General features: G+C 40.8%; 1 protein-coding gene across 1 annotated transcript in view; it reads left to right on the top strand.

Annotated features, from left to right (window-relative positions):
- The window catches only part of DHRSX (dehydrogenase/reductase X-linked), a gene marked incomplete at its 5' end in the record, with an annotated part of 159450 nt that overhangs the window by 115911 nt on the left and 22959 nt on the right, over positions 1-20580 (top strand). Inside the window, 2 exons of the mRNA XM_042866790.1 lie at positions 600-807; positions 16091-16298. Coding sequence (XP_042722724.1) covers positions 600-807; positions 16091-16298 — 416 coding nt within the window. The remainder of the gene's footprint in view (positions 1-599; positions 808-16090; positions 16299-20580) is intronic.

The raw sequence follows: 20580 nt of genomic DNA, 5'->3' as shown, positions 1-20580 counted from the left end.
TATGCAGCTGCATATAAACACAGTAATTAATATATACTGGGTAAATTTACAACATCTTTTCTCACTCACAACAGTGAGATTGAAGTTGTAGATTTCAGACAAAGACTCAGCAGATCTTTAAACTGCAGCCAGGGCTCAGCAGAAAGCTGTCTGGGAGACCAGATCTGCTGCTTGGCTTGGTCTTGTCCCTGCTCCCCTGAGCTCTTTGATGGAGGGAGAGTTGTTGGGATCACCCTCCTCTTCCAGGTGGAATTATTACTGTTGAAGACCTGCAGTGTTGAATTCTGGCATGTCAGCAGAGGATTAAACCAGCTTTTAATGTTTTCACAACCCTTTCACACCTTTCGTTTATCCCTGTAGTCCTGCAGGTAGGGAGGGAAAGAGCCGTTCTACCCGACTTCTGGCAAAAGGAATGCAAGTGGGGATTTTGACATTTTTCTCAGCAGAAATCAGTCAGTGTCAGCTTTACACCTCACATGCCATCAGCAGTCATTCACTGCTCTAAATGCCATGTTTATCTTGTGCAGCAGGAGATCCGTGCTCCTTCTGTCTAGCTTCTCCTCTCAAATAAATCAACTGTTTTTCCCTCTCTCCTCCAGCGGGGGTGATGCTGGTCCCTGAAAGGCAGACAGAGGATGGGTTTGAGGAGCACTTCGGCTTGAACTACTTGGGACACTTCCTGCTGACTAACCTCCTCTTGGATACGCTGAAGCAATCAGGAACGCACAGTCACAGCGCTAGGATCGTCACTGTCTCATCAGCCACCCATTATGTAGGCGAATTGCACCTGGACGACTTACAAAGCAGGTACCAATCCATGTCGGGTACTTAGTGATTTCCAGGATAAACTGTGGGATTTTTAGTGCTGAATTTTTTTGTTTTGTTTTTAATTAACAGTGCTTCTCAAGCAATTGCTTACAACTCGAGCAAAGCTTGCAGTCTCTTATTATGAACCTTGAAACCTTGTTTCCTTCCCAGTGCTCGCATTGCAGCAATGGCTATGGTGCTGCCTGGATTCCTCATTGCCTAATCATGGAGGTAGAGTAAGTGGGATGTTTTAAAATGGCTGGGGTGAATGCTAACAGGCTTCATCATGACGTGTGAGTTCTCTCCTGGACTGAGCAGGTGCAGAGCTCTCATCCTGCCCCCAGAAAGGTACAGGCAGATGCCTGTGGCTGCCTACCTGGGGTTGGCTGAGTGTGGGGCTGTGAGAGGTCCAAGGGGCCGGGCTATGGCAGGGCTGCCTGGACACACCTGCCTGTCTGCCTTGCAGCTTCCCCAAGCCCACATCCAGTCTGCCACTTCTTCCTGCTGGGCATCCTTGCCAGCTGGCACCTGATGCACCCTGCTCCATCTTCACATCCCTCATTCGTCATCTCCTGGTCCCCCTCCTCTGCCATGGCCCTTCTCCAATCTCCCCTGCTATCCTCCTCAGCCCTCACAGGCTAGCGAAGGTGAAGCACTGCAGATGCTAGATGTCCTTGTTCATTGCAGAAGAATTGGAGTAGATGACATTCAAAGATCCCTTCCACCTCAAAGGATTCTGTGCTCAAGTCCTGCTTTTTGCCTGTGCTGTGCTCTGCACTTCCCTGAGAGAACAGAAAACAGGGAGATCATTGAGATCCCAGCACTTTACATGTGGCCTAGCAAAGGTCCATGGAGCTGCATGGCTCTATTCTTCCCAACTACTTTCATGTAGGAAAACTGTGAAGTAATATCTGTGGGATGCTGGTAACATGAGGAATACATCAAATGATGTGGTAGATATCTCTGTGCAGAATTATTTAACAAAATGAGGAATGAGCAGGATAGCTGAGATAATACATTTTATGACTGTCACATGCAGTCACATGTGGAAGTGATGTGCTGATCTGACCTGACCTCAGATTAGATCTCTCTTCTGATGGACTCCAAAGAGTTGCTACTTGCATGAAGGTACCCTGGATTTTGCGTCATCTCCCTGCAGAAAATCTGTCTCAGTCCTTTGACAAGGACTTCAGCAAGTCTGTAGAGGCACCTGGCCTTTGGAACAAAGACTGAAATTAGAGGACCGGGCTGTTTTCAATGCATACATTTTACATATGAATGCTGCACTAAGCATGTAAAACTTTGTGTTAGACTTCTGATTGCATACTACAGCATCAGTTTTATTACAAGCACATTGCTTAAACTCTGCAGGGTTGTGGCAGTTTAATCTCTTGCTTGTAAAACAACTGCAGGAAATTATCCTTACTCTTCACTTGATGTCTATATTCATCATTTCTGATGTGCATGTGTTGAATGGCACCATGCAAGGGGACTAAGGAGGAGTGTAATTAGTATTTCTTCGGGGTAAAGTGCAGAATGCAAAATTAAATGTGGTTGTTCCATGGCTCTAGATAACAGTAGTTTCTTTGATTATAGCAAAGCCTTGTACTGTGCCTCTTTAGACTAGGATCATCCTTATCTGCGATTCATTATTATTAACTCATATTATAAGGGAACCAGAGATGTTTTAATTAGAAAAATTCAGGCTGAGCATGAACATGACCAATCTTACGAGAAGAAAAAAATACGCACCGGTGAGATTTGCAGCTTTTGTGCCAAATCCTTCCCTTCTGAATTCCAGACACAGAGGAGGGCAGACTGGCTAATATTGTGTTCTCTTTCCCATGTGGGTACTTTCAGTGCTTTGCAGGAGGCAGCAATACGTGCTCCCTCAGGCACCACGCACCTCAGTGGCTTCCAGAAAAGACTGTGAACTCAACTTCAAACCTCTTCTTTGTTCAGATGGAAGAAGACAGTCCTGAAGTTTTTAACCTAGCTGTTGATAAGCCCCTGCGCAGGTGAATAGTTTGCTATTTCATAAGTGGTCCTGCTGCATTCAGTGGGATTGCTGGTGCATTCAGGTACATTTTCACAGCATGAGTGAGTGGTTTGGCAGCTCTGGAAGGATGCTGCAGAGTACCAAGGCATTGCTGACACTGTGAAGCCTTGGAGTCGCCTTGTGATTTAGAGTAGCATTTAGAAACTCTGATGGATGCAGTAAGGACGTTCATGGCAAGCACTGTGATATGACAGCATCCCATGGACTGACACAGTTTTCCAGTGCTGGCATCCCTCATTTTTGTATCCTTTTAAATGCAAAATCTTCCTTAAAAAAATTGCACTGGCTTTTCCTTATCTTGACTTGTATTGACTTATTGGCTGTAGTTCATTTTGTAACTTGGGTCTATGTTCCTTGATTGATGGGAAGTCCTTACCTTGCAGGAAGGCAGCCAAACAATTTGGAGTCATTTGTTCACATTGGAGAAAGGGAGCTATACTCTGTGTTGGAGAAATTACCAGTGGCAGCAGACTGAATTTTTACCATACTCTTGTCCCATTATTTCTAGATTTTGGTTGGGCTAGTATCCAAACTGGAGGTGAGTAATGGTGGCAGAGGAGGGATCTATCCATCACATATGGCAAAGAAGGAAAGGCAAAAGGACTTTTAACATGAAGGAGAAAATAAACTGGTGCAGTTGTCTGCTTTACCACAGATTTTCTGTGCAGTCATTCTCCCACTCAGAAGACTCTGGGTTGACAATCACAGTTGTGGCCATTGCTCCCAGCTTGCCTTGCTTTTGCTTAATGTCCAGCATTTTGATCTGAAGCCAGAAGTCAACTGTATCACAGTAACTACAGGGCCACATCAAAACAAATAATTGTCAAAATATCTTACCCGGGAACAGCATTAAAGGCAGTTTTCTGCTCCATGTTTCCTCTTTTGTTTGCGTTCTGCCATCTTATCAGTCTCATTTATCCTCTGTTTTCTCTTTTCAGATCCTTTTTGGTGGAAACATTATTTTAAATGTTCCTTGATTTTCCTTGCACACTCAATTATTTTCTTCCTTTCTTATCTCTTTTCATGCTTGCCTGCTTGATTTCTGAGTTTGCAGTTTCACTTTCACCTGTATCTTGTCAGCTTTTTTTCCTCTCCATTGCCTTTTCCCTCTCTGTCTCATCTTTTTCTCTTCCTTCTTCATCTTATTTGTGCTCAACAGATCATATACGACTCTCCATTTCTTTTCTGCTTATCTTATCCCCCAGCCCCAGTCCCATTTCTCACCTGTGTCATTTTCCCTCTTTCCCACCTATCCTCTTCCCACACACACTAGTGAAAGAGACACAGCATGGGTACATCAAGGCAGGACAGAGCTTGTTCCAAACTGGCAAGGCATAGCTTGTTTCATGTGTGTTATTGAAAATGCAAAAGCACGAGAGCAATGACTGTTCTCCCAGTTCTTTTGCTGAAGGTTATACGAAGAACATCAAACACCTTTGTGGTCTTTTAGATCCAGACCATTTTCAACAGAAATCACGTGAGTTGACAAGGGCATCCCTAAGGCAAATCATTCTCCTTCATCCCTACTTCGAACACTGCTGTTTTTGAGGAGGTGAAAGTTTAACAGAAAAGCTATCTGCAAGCATTTCAGCGGTGGTAATCTAAGCAATTGCATGCTGACATTTTGCACCACAACAGTGGAACACCTTAGCTGTTATGTCCTTTTCTCCTCCTTTGCCTGCTTAAAATGCTTTCTAAAATGAGGAAAGAAGAAAGTATGGCCATGACAAAATATGGTCATCTGGCTTCAGAAAACATGTGAAGAATGTTGTGCCATCCCCTCCATTTGAGGTAGGCTTGAACAGAGCACAGGAGTTCACGGTGCTCTTACCAGGCTAGGAAGGAAGGCACTCTTTCTAGTATTCTACCTACCAAAGTAAGAAGGATCTTCTGGAAAGTGAACAAAAAAAGACCTTACTCCCTTTCCCAGGTTGTTGGTCATACTTGAACACACATCCTTTCCCAGCGGTTAGCATCACTGTGTGTTCTGTCTAGCTCTTTCTCCATGACTAACGACTCCTTTCATCATCTCTTTTTGCATGCCAAATAGGCTCTGTAATGCTGTGAATCATAAATTTATGAACTCCCCAGCCATAGTAATACAGCTACTTTTCTGGTTCACGTCGCCTGTATATTTAGGAACAGTTAGTCACACTTTTTTCTGCTCTCTTTTTTCTGCTCTGTTACTATGAAAGGAGATGACATTTTTTTTGTAACTCTCCGAGCTGGTTCAGTCCCCAGATGATGTCTGTGTTTCTTCACTGTAACCTTAGTGCGTGAGTCATGTCAGAGACAACTGAGATTGAAGTGATAAGAATTGCGAAAATTCCCAGCTGTCACATTTGTGTCCTAACTGGTGTAAAAATTGGGCAAAAAAGAACCTGTGCAGGACCTGGGAGGATGCTGGGGAGATGAGGCAGTTCCAGTTAATCTCCTCTTGCAAAGCGTTTCAGAGAAACTGTCACACAGTGTGGAAAATCTGTCCTGCAAAGTGTCTGAAGGCTTCCTATTCTTCAGTAGTGTCCTTCATCTCTTCTTGAGCATATGTGGTATTTGCTGGTAAATGAAGTTGCAATTAAGTTTAGGGTTATGTCATAGAGATTGCAGAGATTTTGAAAATATTGTCCTCAGCAGCAAAAAAATTAAAATCTCACATTATTTTTGAAAATATGGATCATTTTTCAGGCCAAATAGTGTTTTATTTCTAGTTTCTCTGTAATTGTACCCTTAAATGTACACTGTCATTCACATTGTTGATATATTGTTGAATCAAACTGAAATTGCAAACCTTCAATTTCTAAGCCATTCTCTGAGAGTAAAGCATCTTCATGATTTCAAATGCCATTTTTTTAAAGATGAACATGAGTTTAAATCTTTCTTTTGTTTGTCTGCTTGTTTGTTAGCTTGTTTTGGTTTTAGTTTTGGTTTGCTTTTCTTCTTAAGAATGGTTTGATGAGTCAACATTTTTTCATAACTGTTTTGTTAACTTCCCAGTTGGTTCCTTCCATACCTTTTCATGACTGATCTATCACTAGCAGTTTCTTAATTCTCTGGCTGGAAGACATTATGGAATGTAATATATCTTCAAATCAAACAAAAGCAAACATGAAGCTGATATATTATAGTAATAGCATGGTAGTACTCTTTGTTTTCCAGTTCTTTAATGATAAAGGAAAATTTGAAAGAGGAAGCAGGAGGGATTTTAAATATTACCCTTTTATTCATTAATCCATTTTATGCAGTACAGTTACACATAAAGAGCAATGTTACTGCACTGATGCTTAATAAAATGCTATGAAAACAACAGATACTGTAATCATAAAGGATTATTCTAGTCAAAATGATAGATACATGTAATTTTAGATTTTATTTCATTAGGGAAATATATGGGTGGTTTTTTTTTGAGTTGTATTGTTAAAACAGCTGCCCCACAATGACTTCTATTGCATATTCTTGCTCTATTTGCAAAATAAATCACATTCCCTTGACAGAAACCAATACCAATTACAGTACACTGCTGTTTTCAGTTAGAAGTATAATTTCTTCTTCAGGTTTCCTACTTTTCACGCCTACGGCGTGGCAGTAAGTATTCCAGTGCTTAATACATCCATGTAAGTGCATTTCAGTCTTTCTTTGCAAAAACCTTGCGCTGTAAATGCAAAAGGATTTGCTGCTTTGTCAAATGATTCTTTGCTTAATTGCATGAGTACTGGCGAAGGCTCACATCTCAAATACTGTAAGTTAATTAAAAATAATAATTAAAAAATAGCTATTAGATTAGAAGACCAATTCTCTCTTCAGTTGAAAGATAGTTTTAGTTCACAAACAGCATATCTCTTCCTCATGTTGCAGATCACAGGTGGTTCCAATCCATTCCTGCAGCTGGTAATGAAGAAATATCTAATTTGAGATGCCAGCTTTAGAAAGATTTATTTACATTTATTGGTATATTTCCATTCCATTTAATCAAAATACTTTTAAGGTTCACTGGTTTTTGAAGAACAATAATATTGTCTGACTACTATCATGCCCGACTTCAATGTCTTCAGGGAAATTAAATGTAGCTACTTTATGTGTCAAAATGTTAAACTCCTTGTCTAAAAGGGATTAATGGTCTTAGCAATGCATTGTTAATAATGCTTAATGATTTAATAGGACAAAGTGTTTCTGAACTAGTTCAAAACTGTGACACGCTCGAAGATATTAGATGTATGGGTGTTCCTGCTGTTCAACCTCTCTCTCTTTGGTGGGCTGAGCAGATGAAAACTCTTCCATGCAGTGCACAGAACAAGGATCTCATAGGCACATTGTTTTCCAGAACGTCGGGACGGTTCAGTGATAATGTGAAAGTTAATGGACTGCACCAGTGTGACAGAGAAGGCGAAAGGGAATTGCAGTGAGGACAGAGTGGAGACAGATTGTCACTCTTGAGAGGTGAAGGTTAGTTTAACATCTCCCTCTGAGCAAAACCACTGATGAAAGCGAAGTGAACCTTAAAAGCTTTGCAGTTCAGGTTGTGGGCAATTATTTCTTTTAGCATTCCTCTCAATTGCTCTAAATGCCACCAGCCTCATAATACCTTTTCAGCAGTACTTGGAGCTGCATGGTGTACCTGGGGAGGGTGGTACAACTGCCTGTGAACCCCCAGAATGATGGGTTAAGGGAATCAGACAAAATGCACAGTGTGCCACGCACGCTTCTTGTCTGGGTTCACATATGCTATTGCTGATGGTTCTTCACGAGCACACATCTCTGATACCACAACATGCATTAAGGATTAAAAGGTGAAATAGGAGACAAAGGCAGATTTCTGCCTCCATAGTTAAATATGATAACGCTTAAACTTTGCTCTAGTCTTCATCTTAGGCTCTATTCTTTCAGTGAAGCAAAACATTCTCTGTCCAAAAGCAGCATAATTACTTGAATACATCTGTGCAGAAACACCAGTCTTTTGTTTAAAGAGTTTTCTTTAAAAAACTTGATTTCTATGAAAAATATACTTCCTAAATTAGATAAGGCATTGTAAAAGTCAAATATTGTAGCCCCCAGCAGTTTTAGCATTGCCAGAATGCCTTACAGTCGTCGTAGCTTCATTGAGACTGGCTGCACACAGCACTATTCCAGCCACACAAGGAGATGACTGATGTGCCTGCGGCTCGCAGTGTAGTGTAGGAGCCCTTAACAGTGATGCCAGCTGTAAGACATCGCTACAGAAATGTCCACGTGAAAGTAGGGGCTCTTCTCCTTTGCAAATTTTCTTTCATCGGTGCAAAGTAGGGAGTTGGAGTCTGATTTTGATTACAGAACTCTGTTCATGGTGTTCCAGAGTGATGTAACATTGGGAGATCAAATAAATAGACAAATAAATAGATAGATTCCAAACCAAACCAAACAACTGTAAGGCAACATGGCAGAGAAAGTGATTGCTGTCTTTATGTCTTATGGAGCTTTGAGATAACCACTCTGTAATGCTGACTATGGGCCACTTTGGATATTAGTACATTCCTAGTTTCTTGCAGTTTGGGGAGAGGTTTCTGTAGCTACTGTAGCTTAAGGGGGATCCAAGCTAACACAGTGAAAAAAGACTGTGGCACAGCAATCCTCATGCAGTTGAAAGAGATGATTCACAGGACTGCTTTTACTCTATGAAGAAATTCTCGTGGCTGAGGCCCTCCATCTTCTGCCTTGCCATACCATGGGTGCAGAAAACTTCAACTTTTTAATCTCTCCTATACCTGTTGGCATTTCAGCTGTATTTCTTCTTTAACCTAGCTGACTTCCAACAGAGACTTTTCATGATGAATAGCTGACAGTCTTTGTGAGGTTGTTTCTCACAGTGTTTTAATTTATGCGCTGGGTGCTGGTAAGTTTAACCTCTCTGTTTGAATCTCTGATGTTCTTCTTGTCAGCACATAAAAAACCTGTAAAAAGTAGAAGTTGTAAGATTGTTTCAACAAACAAAAAAACAATTTTGAAATTTGAGTGCCAGAGTTGCTACTGTTGTGTTGCTCCTCTGTTTTGACTGTGATGACACAAGATTTCCTACACAACATTGTCCTCATCTTGGAGGTGAATATGTACTTTGCTGTCTGAGTGCACATCCAAGCCACTTTTCCCCTGTAAGGCAGATCTGTCCTGCATCATGTCAAATATTTGCTCTTGCAGAACACATCACTTTCCCAAGTGCAAGGTGGTGCAGTGAGTTCAGCCCATCACAGAATGGAACTTTACTTTATCTTCATATATGGACCAATAAGTTTTATGCAATATACCTAAAATCTGCTAGCTACATTTCATAAGCTGTGCAGGATTTGAAATGCCAGCACTTTAGTATGCATAACCACACTCTAGAATTCCCTTTCAGTCCCAGAATGAAAAGCTGGTCTGCAGAAGGCTACACCAAGTTTAATGTGATTTTATCAAAATAGAAATAAGATTTGGAATTAAGTTATTACTGGTCCATTTTTGAGCCCTATGTGCACTGTTGTAGAAGCAAAAAATCACAGGAATACCCCTCACTCCCTTCAGTTTGAAAGCACTGTTGCAGGAGAACTGAAAATCTTTCTGCACAAATGTGTAGAGGGTGCCACAGAGCTCTTCTTGATATAAATCCAAGAGATAATGTTGAAAGACACGTGACAATATTTAATAACCTAAGATCCATGTTATCCAATATACAGTATGAAAAGATACGTGCCAGTGATATTTCCCAATCACTCAAGAGAGGCACAAGGACACAGAATGTAGGTCTTTGAGCCTTGTTCTGTTTTCTGGCTGCAGCAATGCAACAACTTGCTTACTTCTACTTATTTATTCATTCATTCAATGGAGATTTTTAATAGAATGAAGAGAAATCGTTATGCTCAAATATCACTTCAGATATTAGCCAGTACTTAACTCTGCACCTTATGAACGGACTTCAAAAAAATGCTTCAGAAGGGGCAATTTATTTCCTCCTTTATAAAGCACTATTATTTCTGAGAGAATAGAATTACAGTAATTACAACTTGAACTGATCATCAATATTTAAAATCAACAACAACAACAAAAAATTAACGCCCATTATTCACAAACAGAAAAATTAGGTTCTTTTAAATGTAGTGATTCTGCTCAGACTTTGAGATGACCAGCCTCTGAGTCAATGCTTCATACATTTTAGAAGTGTGTTAAGCGCAGAGAGTGGAGCTGCATGCAGCAAGGCAGTGAACAGATCAGGAGGGCTCTTACCTGCCTGCCATTAGGAGGAGGGATCAGCCAAATGTCAATTATGTTTTGATTCCATCAGGATGACAGTAATGCCCAGAATGACAAGCTCCTGGTTGTTTTGCTTTTTATAAATATTTGTACAATAAAGACCTTTCTTCAGTAAACATAGTCCTTCAAAGACAGTAGGCTAATTTATGTTCACTCTGCATTTCCTACATGCTGTTCCAAGGAGCTGGTCACTGGATGCTGCGTATTCGTACAGCTAACCATTTCATTTACTAGACTTGTCTTCTTCCTTTCCAACATCAGAGGTTCCTGGAGGCTCTAATGCTTGAACCTATATTCATTCCAATTATAAGTGCTACAGCATTCAGTGGGAGTATGCTGAGGGGTAACTATAAGGTAGGTCATAGTAGCATCAATTGTTAACAGGGCAACTATGTACAAAACATAACTCTAATAAAATATGAGTAAGTAGAATAATAGAATCGTCAAGGTTGGAAAAGACCTCCAAGATCATCTAGTCCAACTGTCCATCTACAACCAGTATCTCCCCAGTGGGCATGTAAACATTTTATGTTTTAGTTCTGTTTTATTAATGCATGTGTGTTTCTTTCAATTTGCAAGATACTGTTTTTTTGGTGGTAACTTGGTCATTTCTCCAGCTTTCTCTTTTTTCCATCTCTCTGTATTATTTTTTTTGACGAAGGAAAAATCACAGTTGATGAGGCTCAGCGAATATGTTCCTGGCGTAAATATATATAGTACTGTCAGGAAGTCTGCTTAAATCTATTGATTTATATTTAGGACTCAAGCTTTGGTTTGTTAGAGAAAAAAAAACTACTTATGATAATCAGAAAAGACATACCTGTATTCTGCATTATATTTCTCCAGTTGTTTTAACGTAAACTGCAAAAACCTTTCAAAAACCTTGTGCTGCATTCCCCAGAGAAAGGAAATTTAAGACTGTGAAATCTTTATGAGTGCTTAATAATAGTCTTTTATATTCTTGACTAAGTAGCGGTGATGATATATTGCAAGATTAATACATAAATCATTAGGAGACTTAAGTCATTTCAATACATCAAGTCTGTGTTTTGCTTAATTCACTGATTCATCCTAAGGCATACATTGAAATTTTGTGTGGCCTTTCATTATAAGCCCCAGCATGTCACCCACATTTTGCATCACTTGTCTTCTAATGGAGCACATTGCAGTCTGGTTGTTCTGCAGTTGGATGTTAACACACTCTGCCCTCCAGGCGAATTAACACACGGGAAATTGGGGAGCGTGGTGACAGCTGAGGGGAAGATGACACATGCAAGAGAAGAGCAGTGCGGTGTGAGCGAGGTACAAGTCACACCACACTGCTAGCTGCAGCCGGGTTACACATAGCTGTGTGCTGCTCAGGGCAGCCACTGGTTCTTTGAGCTTATTGCTGAAGCAAGGTGCTCCGTGGAAGGGAAAAGATGCTGCATCTGTTCCCTTCCACATGTGTGCACAGTGCCAAAGCAACTGCTAGTGAATGAGAAAAAGCGGAATGCAGCGTGGGAAGCCTGCATGCAGTGGGCGTGAAGGCAGTGGCCTGTGCAGAGCAGCAGTTTTGCTTCCCTGTGTACTCACTAGGGACCTTGAGCTGACTTCATGTCCTTGACTAAACCTGGTATCTCTCGAGATGAATGGGAGACCTTTACAGCACACAGATTGACTATAGCAAGCCAAAAAAAGAAACCAGAGTAAGCCTAGCTGCCAGGGGAAGTGCTAAACATGGATCCGGTTTTCGGAACTGGAGAGCAACAGACTTCATGCTTAAATATCTAATTAGCCACTGCAGGCTCCGGTTTGAAATTTGGCTTCTCATTACTTTTACAAGTACGTTGACCCAGCATGCTAAGGAGACTGCTACTGAAGAAAGCACCATGGGGATGAGCAGTAAAATCAGCTTCTGGTGGAAATAAAGAATAAAATCAGCACACCACAAGGCATTCTCTCACTCCACAACTTAATACCTATTTATTTTGTTCTGGCAGAAATGCAAACCAATCCTTTTCTCTTCTTCTCTCAATTTTTTTGCAATTATAAACTTTTCAGCCTACGTTGCAAAAAATTCTTAAGCCACAAATAATAATCTGTTAAAAATCGACCCGCAAGAAAACGCATACCCTGCCTTATCCCATTTCTTAATTCATCACTACGGAATTGTTGATGATATATTATTTTAAAAGGAAGAAGAAGGTCTTGTGCATTGCTACTCTCTTGGCTGGATTTCAAAGCAACTAATTAAATTCTGTCTGCCTTAGCTCTTCCTATGGTTTTCCATTAAGTGAGTTGGGCTTTGCCCTATTTTATCTGCATCAACATGGCAAAATGCTGCAGGGCAGCAACTCCAAGGGGAGACAGTTTTCTGTTGTGGGAAGAGTGGTCCACAGACAGCCCTGCTCACACAAGTGGGTGGGCATGAGCTCTTCCAGGTTCTCAATTCCAGACACAGCTACTAGTCTTCTTACACAGGCAGATAGTGATAGTACAAGGCGGAATGGCTTTAAATTAAAAGAGGGTAGATTTAAGTTAGATGTTAGAAATAAATTCTTTACTCGGAGAGTGGCGAGGTGCTGGCACAGCTGCCCAGAGAAGCTGTGGTGCCCCATCTGTGGAGGTACACAAGGCCAGGTTGGATGGGGCTCTGGGAAGCCTGAGCTGGTGGGGGGCAGCCCTGCCCATGGCAGGGGTTGGGGTTGGGTAAGCTTTGATCTTCCTTCCCACCCAAAACATTTTGTGATTCTATGTCTGTATGATTCTACCTGTCAGGTCATCCAGTTAGGAGGCAGATTTTCTCATACTGAGTGCCAGCCTACCTTGCTGTTAAGTAGTGGAACCCTCAGTTCTCAGGAGTTCCAGCATCACCTAGTATCCCTTGGGCAATGGTGTGCCAGTGCAGTCTGCTGGTAAGCTGCCTCCTGCTGTGCCTCAGTTAGCTTCTCATAAAAACATTTTTTTCAGACAACCTTTATAGCCTTCAGAATAGGAAAGTAATGTGGAAATGCACAGTGTCAACACTATTGTTTTGTTTAATAGACAACTATAATATCATTCAGTGTAGAAAATGTACATGGAGAACATAAAACACCAAGAGAGACTACTTTCAGATGTATGGAGTTTAAATTGATATTATTCTATGCATGGACTACATGTATGTGCATGAGAGATGCAATTATGATACAGGTACAGGAGCATATTCCTTTCTCTTTTTCTGACTCATGAAGTCTAGACTAAATCTAATGAAGTCAAGTGAGCAGCATTGATTTTTTTTCTCCCAACGTGATGTTTTATCAAAATGAACCTAGTAAGACAAAGTCTCATGAGCAAAACAGTTGTTCAGTGTAAGTACAACTTAAACAGCCAATTATGTGCCACAGGTTATTTCTGTCTTGAATAGTCCTGTGGTGCCAGATTCCTGGAAAGCCAAGAGCACACACACACTGAGGAGATGGAAAGATAGCTGGTAGACATTGTAGGAGTTCTATCAAAGTGTCTGCTCCTAATATCCAATTTTGTGTCCTTTCTATCTATAGTATGGTACTGAAGTCTGATTTCCTGCTGCCTTGAAAATCATTTGCATCTCTGCTCTGGGATATAAAAGGCTTCCGTACTGATTGCGTAGCTTTTTATATCTTCTGAGCACTCGTGTTTCTCCGACATAGTTATCTATGCAAAGTACAAGGCTTTTGAGGATCCGGCCCTTGTAGCTCGTGCTTCATTGCCACAAGGTAAGGAAAACAGCAGTGGCACAAAATGTGGGAACATGAAGTCATGGGGACTGCCTTCTGAAGATTACTGATAGCCAGGTGTGACCCAGGTAGAACAAGTCCAAGCAGTCTTGGCCCTGCTTCCCTGTGAGCTGCTGTGCAAGATCACTCTAATTTGATATAGTAGTTTGTCCTGAGCCCTGGCTTGGGGTTTGCCATCATCCTGGTGGCAGCTGCTGCCAGTTGGCTGCCAGAGGTGGCTGCAGCTGAGAGGGCTTCCTATGGGGAGTGTGAGACTGTTACGCTGCATGAAACAGAAGGTGGTGGCTGAGCATCTGGCCCTTTGGGTTGCAGGGGCCGAAATATGCCTGAGAGGGGTGACATTTTGAGTACCTCAGATCAGAGCATGGACATCTCTGAATTTAAAAGGTAATTGCAATTTCCTGACTAATGCCGAGTCACATTTACGTATATTTGTGCAGTGACTGTTCTTTATCCCAAAAATAGCCACTTTTCCACGAGGCACAGGTGATATCTTTATAATGATGGAGCTGCATTACCCAGCTGGGGCAGTTGGTTGGTGCAAGGGCTGGTCATGATCAGCTGTCTGTTTTCATCCTCTCTCAAATTACATAATGCTTTTGCAGCCTGTTGGTGTTTTGCTTCAGAAAAAAAAAAAAAAAATAGACTAGGGAAAAAAAAAAAAAAGCCCGAAAAATAAATAAAAATAAAAAGAGCAGGATGCACTTGAAGTTCAGCACTGTTGTCTTTTACTTCCTACAGCTGAGCTGTAAGATTTACCATCACGTCGCACAGTTTCTGAATCCATTAAGACAGCCTAACAGTTAAATTGCTTCTTAGCTCTGCAGAGTCAGCCTGTTAGCAAGCATGCAGTGGTTTCTGTGAGGTGAACAAGATATTCTGAATTTGGTGTTAAACAAGAATGAGGTAACAAAAAACAACAGCAGCAACAAAAAGGCCAGGGTGAATTTTCTATTAATTCAAAATAAAACTGCATGTAATAACAATCACAGAAAATCAGTAACAGTAGCAGGTGCTACATCTGTCTGCACAGGGACAGCAGCAACAGTGTTACTGCTCTGCAGGTCTCTGCAGAGCAGGAAGGGATGGGGATGGGGATGGAAATGGGCACAGGGATGGGGATGCAGATGGAGATGGGGATGGGGATGGGGATGGGGATGAGTATGGAGCCTGTTGCAGTTTTGCTGCCCCCAGGAGACTACTGTTTTAGGCACCTGCCTGCTTTACCTATGAGCTGGATGTAACGTTAGGAGCTACCTCTGGTTCTGACAAGCACACATGCACAAAATAAGGCTAAATGAAAGGCCCATAGTAATTTGGAGAGGGAATTACTAATGCACAGGAATTTGTAGGAATGATGATGAGGCCCCTATTGGGAGGAGTGTTTTAAGTGACATACCAGCTAATTTGTCTGGAGCTAGGCTGCTTATTTAAAAAATATATATATTGCTGTCTGCATGAAGTGAAACCATCTAATCAGTGGTTCTTGAAAAGTTGGACTTGAAAGAGAGGCAGATTTAGCATCCAGATCATAGACAAACAGGATGCTCAGCAGGTGGTTTTGCCCTAACTCCTTGTGTGTTTGTGTGCCTTTGCTGTACCTTATCTGGCAGAGTGAGGCAGCCACCTTTGCTGTAAGGGCTACGTATGACATAACTGGTCATGCTGACAGCCACTCTCTTTGCCCCATCTTCACATCCATTTCTAGCTGTGTGTAACCTGGTGTCACCAGGGCAGGTGCAACCACTGCCTTAATCATCTGCGCTGTGCCCAGTATGGGAGCCTTAATCAGAAGCTAGCAGGTCATGCTGCAACACAAAAAAACAATAACCAGAAGCAGTATGATGGGGATGGATTTATTGGTGGGAATATGGTGTGTGCGTGTGTAGGAACAGCGTGGTGAGGAATGGGAGGGTACTTGTGGAGGTATTTTGCAGATTGGCACCTCAGTGCTTTCTGCCAGTGATTCTGGCAGGTACTGTGTAAATTTGTATTATTTTTTTTCATAAATCAAACTTGGTATCTTATGGAATAATCATTGGAATTGCAGCAAACAGCACTCCTGCTACTGACAAGCTCTTTCTTGTGGAAGAAGACTCAGTGTAAAGCTGTTTATTTGCTGGCTATTGCCAAGTGCAGTATGCTGGATGTTTGTGCAATTCTGTTTTGTTCATGATTCTTTCCTTTTCATATGCATATCCCACCCTCCTTCTTTTTCTCTCATATACAGATGTTCGTATTCACCCCATGGAGCCTATGCCCAAAGCAAACTTGCCCTTGTGTTATTTACCTATCGACTACAGCATCTTCTGACTGCAAATGGAAGCCATGTGACTGCTAATGTAGTAGACCCTGGAGTAGTGAATACTGAGCTCTACAAGCATGTCTTTTGGGTTGTAAAAGTGGTCAAATGGATGACTGCCTGGCTATTTTTCAAGGTACACATTTATTTATTTTTTCCCATTGTTTCGTTGCCGAATCTCTACATCATGAATGCTGCAGTCAGCATGGAGCTGAATATGTTTCAGAGTGTGTTATGATGTTATATTTATTGCACTTTTCTGCACTGATGAGACATGTAACATTGACAAAGACAAGCCTTGCCCAGAACAAATGCTTATGTGGAAAGAGAGCTCACAGTGAGAGGAGAGGAGTCGTACCCCTTTGTCTGTAGCTCTGCCCATGCACTGACTCTCTCCACTGATCTGTCCCTGTTGCTGCATGCATGGTAACAAAACTGCGTTCTAACACAGAGCCAGAATATGCAAAGTGTTCCAAGGAAATACCTCGTACGTCCTGTTATGGGAAGCAGGCACGATCTGGCATGATCTGCATGTATGCAACATGTTATAGAGAAAAGGGCACAGGAAAGAAGGAAGCTGTACAAATGAAAAAAACTGTTGGTGGGAATTGGATGTACTCCATGGTGGGCATTTGAGCTAAGGAATATGGAGGAATGTTCATTTTGGTCTTCCACTCTAAAATGTATTTTTAACAGTATATGACTTTCTGTCATCTATTCCTGATCTACATTAGAAAACTGAACATTGTTTATAAAACTCATTCAGAACTGAGGCAAACCCATTCAAGGTTAACTTCAAATAATGTTTTGTACTGGTATAAGTAGATTCAATCTGAAATCAGTTTAGCTGCACAGGTGCACTGTTCTGATGTGAAAAAGCCTTACAAGGACTTGTGCTGAGAAAATGTACTCTTTCAGAACACAGTTTTGGATTAAGTGAATGGAAGCTGATTCCATTACAGCAAATTAAATATCCTAATTAGGATGAAGTATTTTAGATCAAGGGGCATGTTCCACAAAGCAAATTAATTTTAAACTTTGATATGGAAATGTCACTAGCTTTAATTTCAGAAATGAAACTGGAGGGTGGAAGAGCGGCTGTAAAATAAGATGCAAACAAGTCCATATTTTAAAAAAAAGAATAGTATCTTCTGAGAACACCTTGAAGATTGCAGTAAAATTGTAATAGGAATGCTCATAGTATGTAGTGCATTCTTAAAGAATCAGAATACAGCATTGCCAAAATGTATGTGTTAAACTTGTTTTGCCTCTTGTGAATGCCATTTTAAATAGCAGTCTCTAGTAATGGTGTTGTTTTTTAATCGGACCAACTTCACTTTGCTAATGTTTGACGTAGGTGTTTTGATGGTCTGCAGCATTTACAGGAGAGCCACAAAATTCTGACAAAACCCTGTGTGTCAGGTGAGGGTGAGAATTGAATGTCTTGTTTATAGCACTTAAGTCCGTTCAGTTTTATTGGTGTGCCAAGGGAGACATTTTTGTATTATACCGACCGTGTTTAGAAACTAAATGGGGTATCACTGAACACATAAAACAAGAGTGGATTTATCACAAGGACTCAGGTACTTAGAGTTGTAATAGTAATGCTGACTACAGTTCCTGATCATTTTGTATTTTTTTATATGTGATACCAGTCAGAAGGAATACTGCATTGCGATGGGTGAAGGACAGATATACTGACTTGAGTGGAAGCAGTAAGTCTGTACATCCTGAAAATCAAATGCATCTACTGTTTCTTTAAGTCAGGATGTGTATCCTTAAGGCTTCAGTTAAGAAGGCTGAGATCTTTATATTTCTATACAAAACTTGTTCTATTTTTCCCGTATGTCTAAGAGAAGAAAGAGGGAAACTTTTACTGGCACTCTTCTCTTTCACAGTTTTACTCCCTCAGGCTTTGGACTTACAGCTCTAACTTCTACTCTTCTTGCTTAAGATATGTTTATGTGCTCAGGATTTACTATGTTCTCCGTAAGTGCATGGTGTCCAGTATTCTCACTTTTGTAAACAGGCGTTCAGGTGTCTGCTGTTGGTCTCCTGCACTAGAGTAAATTCGCCTTGAGAAAAATGAGAAAGCAAGTATAGAAAAATTCACCTGTCTGATAATGCTAGCTGTGAGTAGGTGTTACAGATTTCTTTTCCCCTGGAATTTCATTCCCGAATGTGCTTATATGAGTATTTCTTCTAGGATTACGGCTGCAAAACAGTGAAAAGGAGGTGATATCTCTTTAATCATATTGGCTGAACCAACTGTTATCACCCTGAAGTATTCCAAAGTGGTTTCTAAATGTGCACAGGAAATTGCTTCACCTGCTGCAACCTGGCACTCTTGACAGTAAACATAGCCCAGATCACACTGGTGAGGAAATGCATCATGGATTTATCTTATCACATTCTCTCAAGAGAGAGTCAACATGTTGTTTGATTTCATTCCAAATTGTGTCAGAGCCTCCACTACCTTTAAATCTGTTTCTTCCTACACTTTGGTCCCTGTGGCATTCAAATCAAATACTACTTTGGGATTACAGCATGGCCCTGACTCGTGTTGTCGGTGAGATGGCTTGGTGTGGCAGGCAGGGCTGTCAGCTCAACAACATCCACCTCGGAGCTGCCTTGAGATATTTAGATGCCTAAGCAAATAAACCTACAGCTTTACAAATAGGCCACGATATATACATGTAATTTATTCAAAGTATTAACAGCTTAGGTTTCTCAGAACTTCAGAACATTGTCTTCTGCTCTTCATAACAGCTCGGAAGAACCTTTCGCCAGATGTGTTTGTTGGTTTTTGTTTAGCTGTTGTTTTGTTCTGCTGTTTTGCCCTGACAAACTGGAATGAGAAGCATCCTGTGGAAATATGATAGGCCAAGATACAGGAGCTGGTGGTTGTCATAAAAATTGCAAAGCTATCACTTGCCTTTTAGAAGTGGTGGCACTGCTCTTCCTCAGGAAAGTGATAGTGATACTTGCTTATTAAAATTCCATTTTGAAAACATTTTTTCTACATTTTTAATAAAAGGGAGTTCCATTCGTTGCATGCAAGAGAGAAATTCTGTTTATTCTTCAAAAAGCAAATTGATTTCTACCCCACGACCGCTCAGTAAATAGAAGCTGATGAGCTGTCATGATTACCTGTAGAGTACACTGAAAAATGTTATCCCTTAGGAATTTTTAAAATAAAAAAATCTTCTTTTTGAATAGAGAGCATCCAAACCTGTAAGCAGTAACTAATTAATAAGATAATAATAGACCAAAAAGACATTCATCAGGCATCAAATTGAAATGCAGACAGCTGTGCAACACACCAGTTTTAGTGATGTGTAGTGTCCAAACTGGAAGCCTAGAAGGTACCATTTCCTTCTCAGATACTTGTTTGGCTATAGATGCTGGATATTCATTTTTTAAGCCAGATGACCTCTGCTTCTGATACAATTAAAATGCCGTAGAAAATAAGTAAAGAAACAAAAATGTTGACTGTCATAATGTCCAATATTAGGAACTGTTTTGCGACTTAAGGCTTCATTAGGCTATTGATGGAGAAATATTTCTTGCACAGCAGTATTGTAAACTCCAAAATCTTCTTTATGACACGCTTGGTGAATGTGCTGTTATCAAATATAGTGAGTCCTTTCAACTCCTTCAGATCGGTATTTAGAAGGCATCGTGGAAAGAAGATATCGGGTCTTGTGTCAGCTGTCATTTACAAAGATATAGAGCCATATGAGTGACTACTGACTGACAAACTGAAAATGAGTTAGATGAGTGACCCGCGAGCCTGTGAAAGTGAAGGGAAAGGCAGAATCAAGAATATAGGCTAGAAATCAAGCAATATAAACCAGCTCATTTCTTTCATCTGTCAAAATAAGCTTGCTTGTGATTTTCTCATAACATTTTTAAAAAGAATATTTTCAATCTGCTACTAGAAAACAGGATCTAAAGTACCAGAATTCATCATTCATTCCAGATGACATAGTCATGCAGGTCTTATTGCAGCATTTCTTATCCAGACTGTCCCTTTGGCACTCTGAATGTACAAATTTCATTTCATCTTCTTCCCTGAGGTGTCAGAAGACAAAAGCATCACCACACAATAACACCAGCTCTACAGAACTAGAATAATTAAATTCTGCAGCTGAAAGCAGCAATTCATCAGCACCGGCATCTTTAGTCCATGTGACTGTGTGGTCGTCATGTAAAGGTAGTCTGGAAGTTTCTCAGAAATCGAAAACTCCTTGCATAAACTTGTTAATTATGGTTAATTTTTGCAAAAGGCTTTTCAGATCAAAAGTGGGGATTCTGATCAGACTCAGAGAGATGGAAGCAGTCCACATTATCCCAGTACTTAAAAAACAGGTTCTGTTTTTGTACATAACATTCAGGGATTTAAGCTTCGGGCCTTT

The sequence above is a fragment of the Lagopus leucura genome, unplaced genomic scaffold (genome assembly GCF_019238085.1).
Source record: "Lagopus leucura isolate 7727_CA_CO unplaced genomic scaffold, USGS_WTPT01 Super-Scaffold_100001, whole genome shotgun sequence".
NCBI lineage: Eukaryota > Metazoa > Chordata > Aves > Galliformes > Phasianidae > Lagopus > Lagopus leucura.
This window is presented reverse-complemented; position numbering and strand designations above follow the sequence as displayed.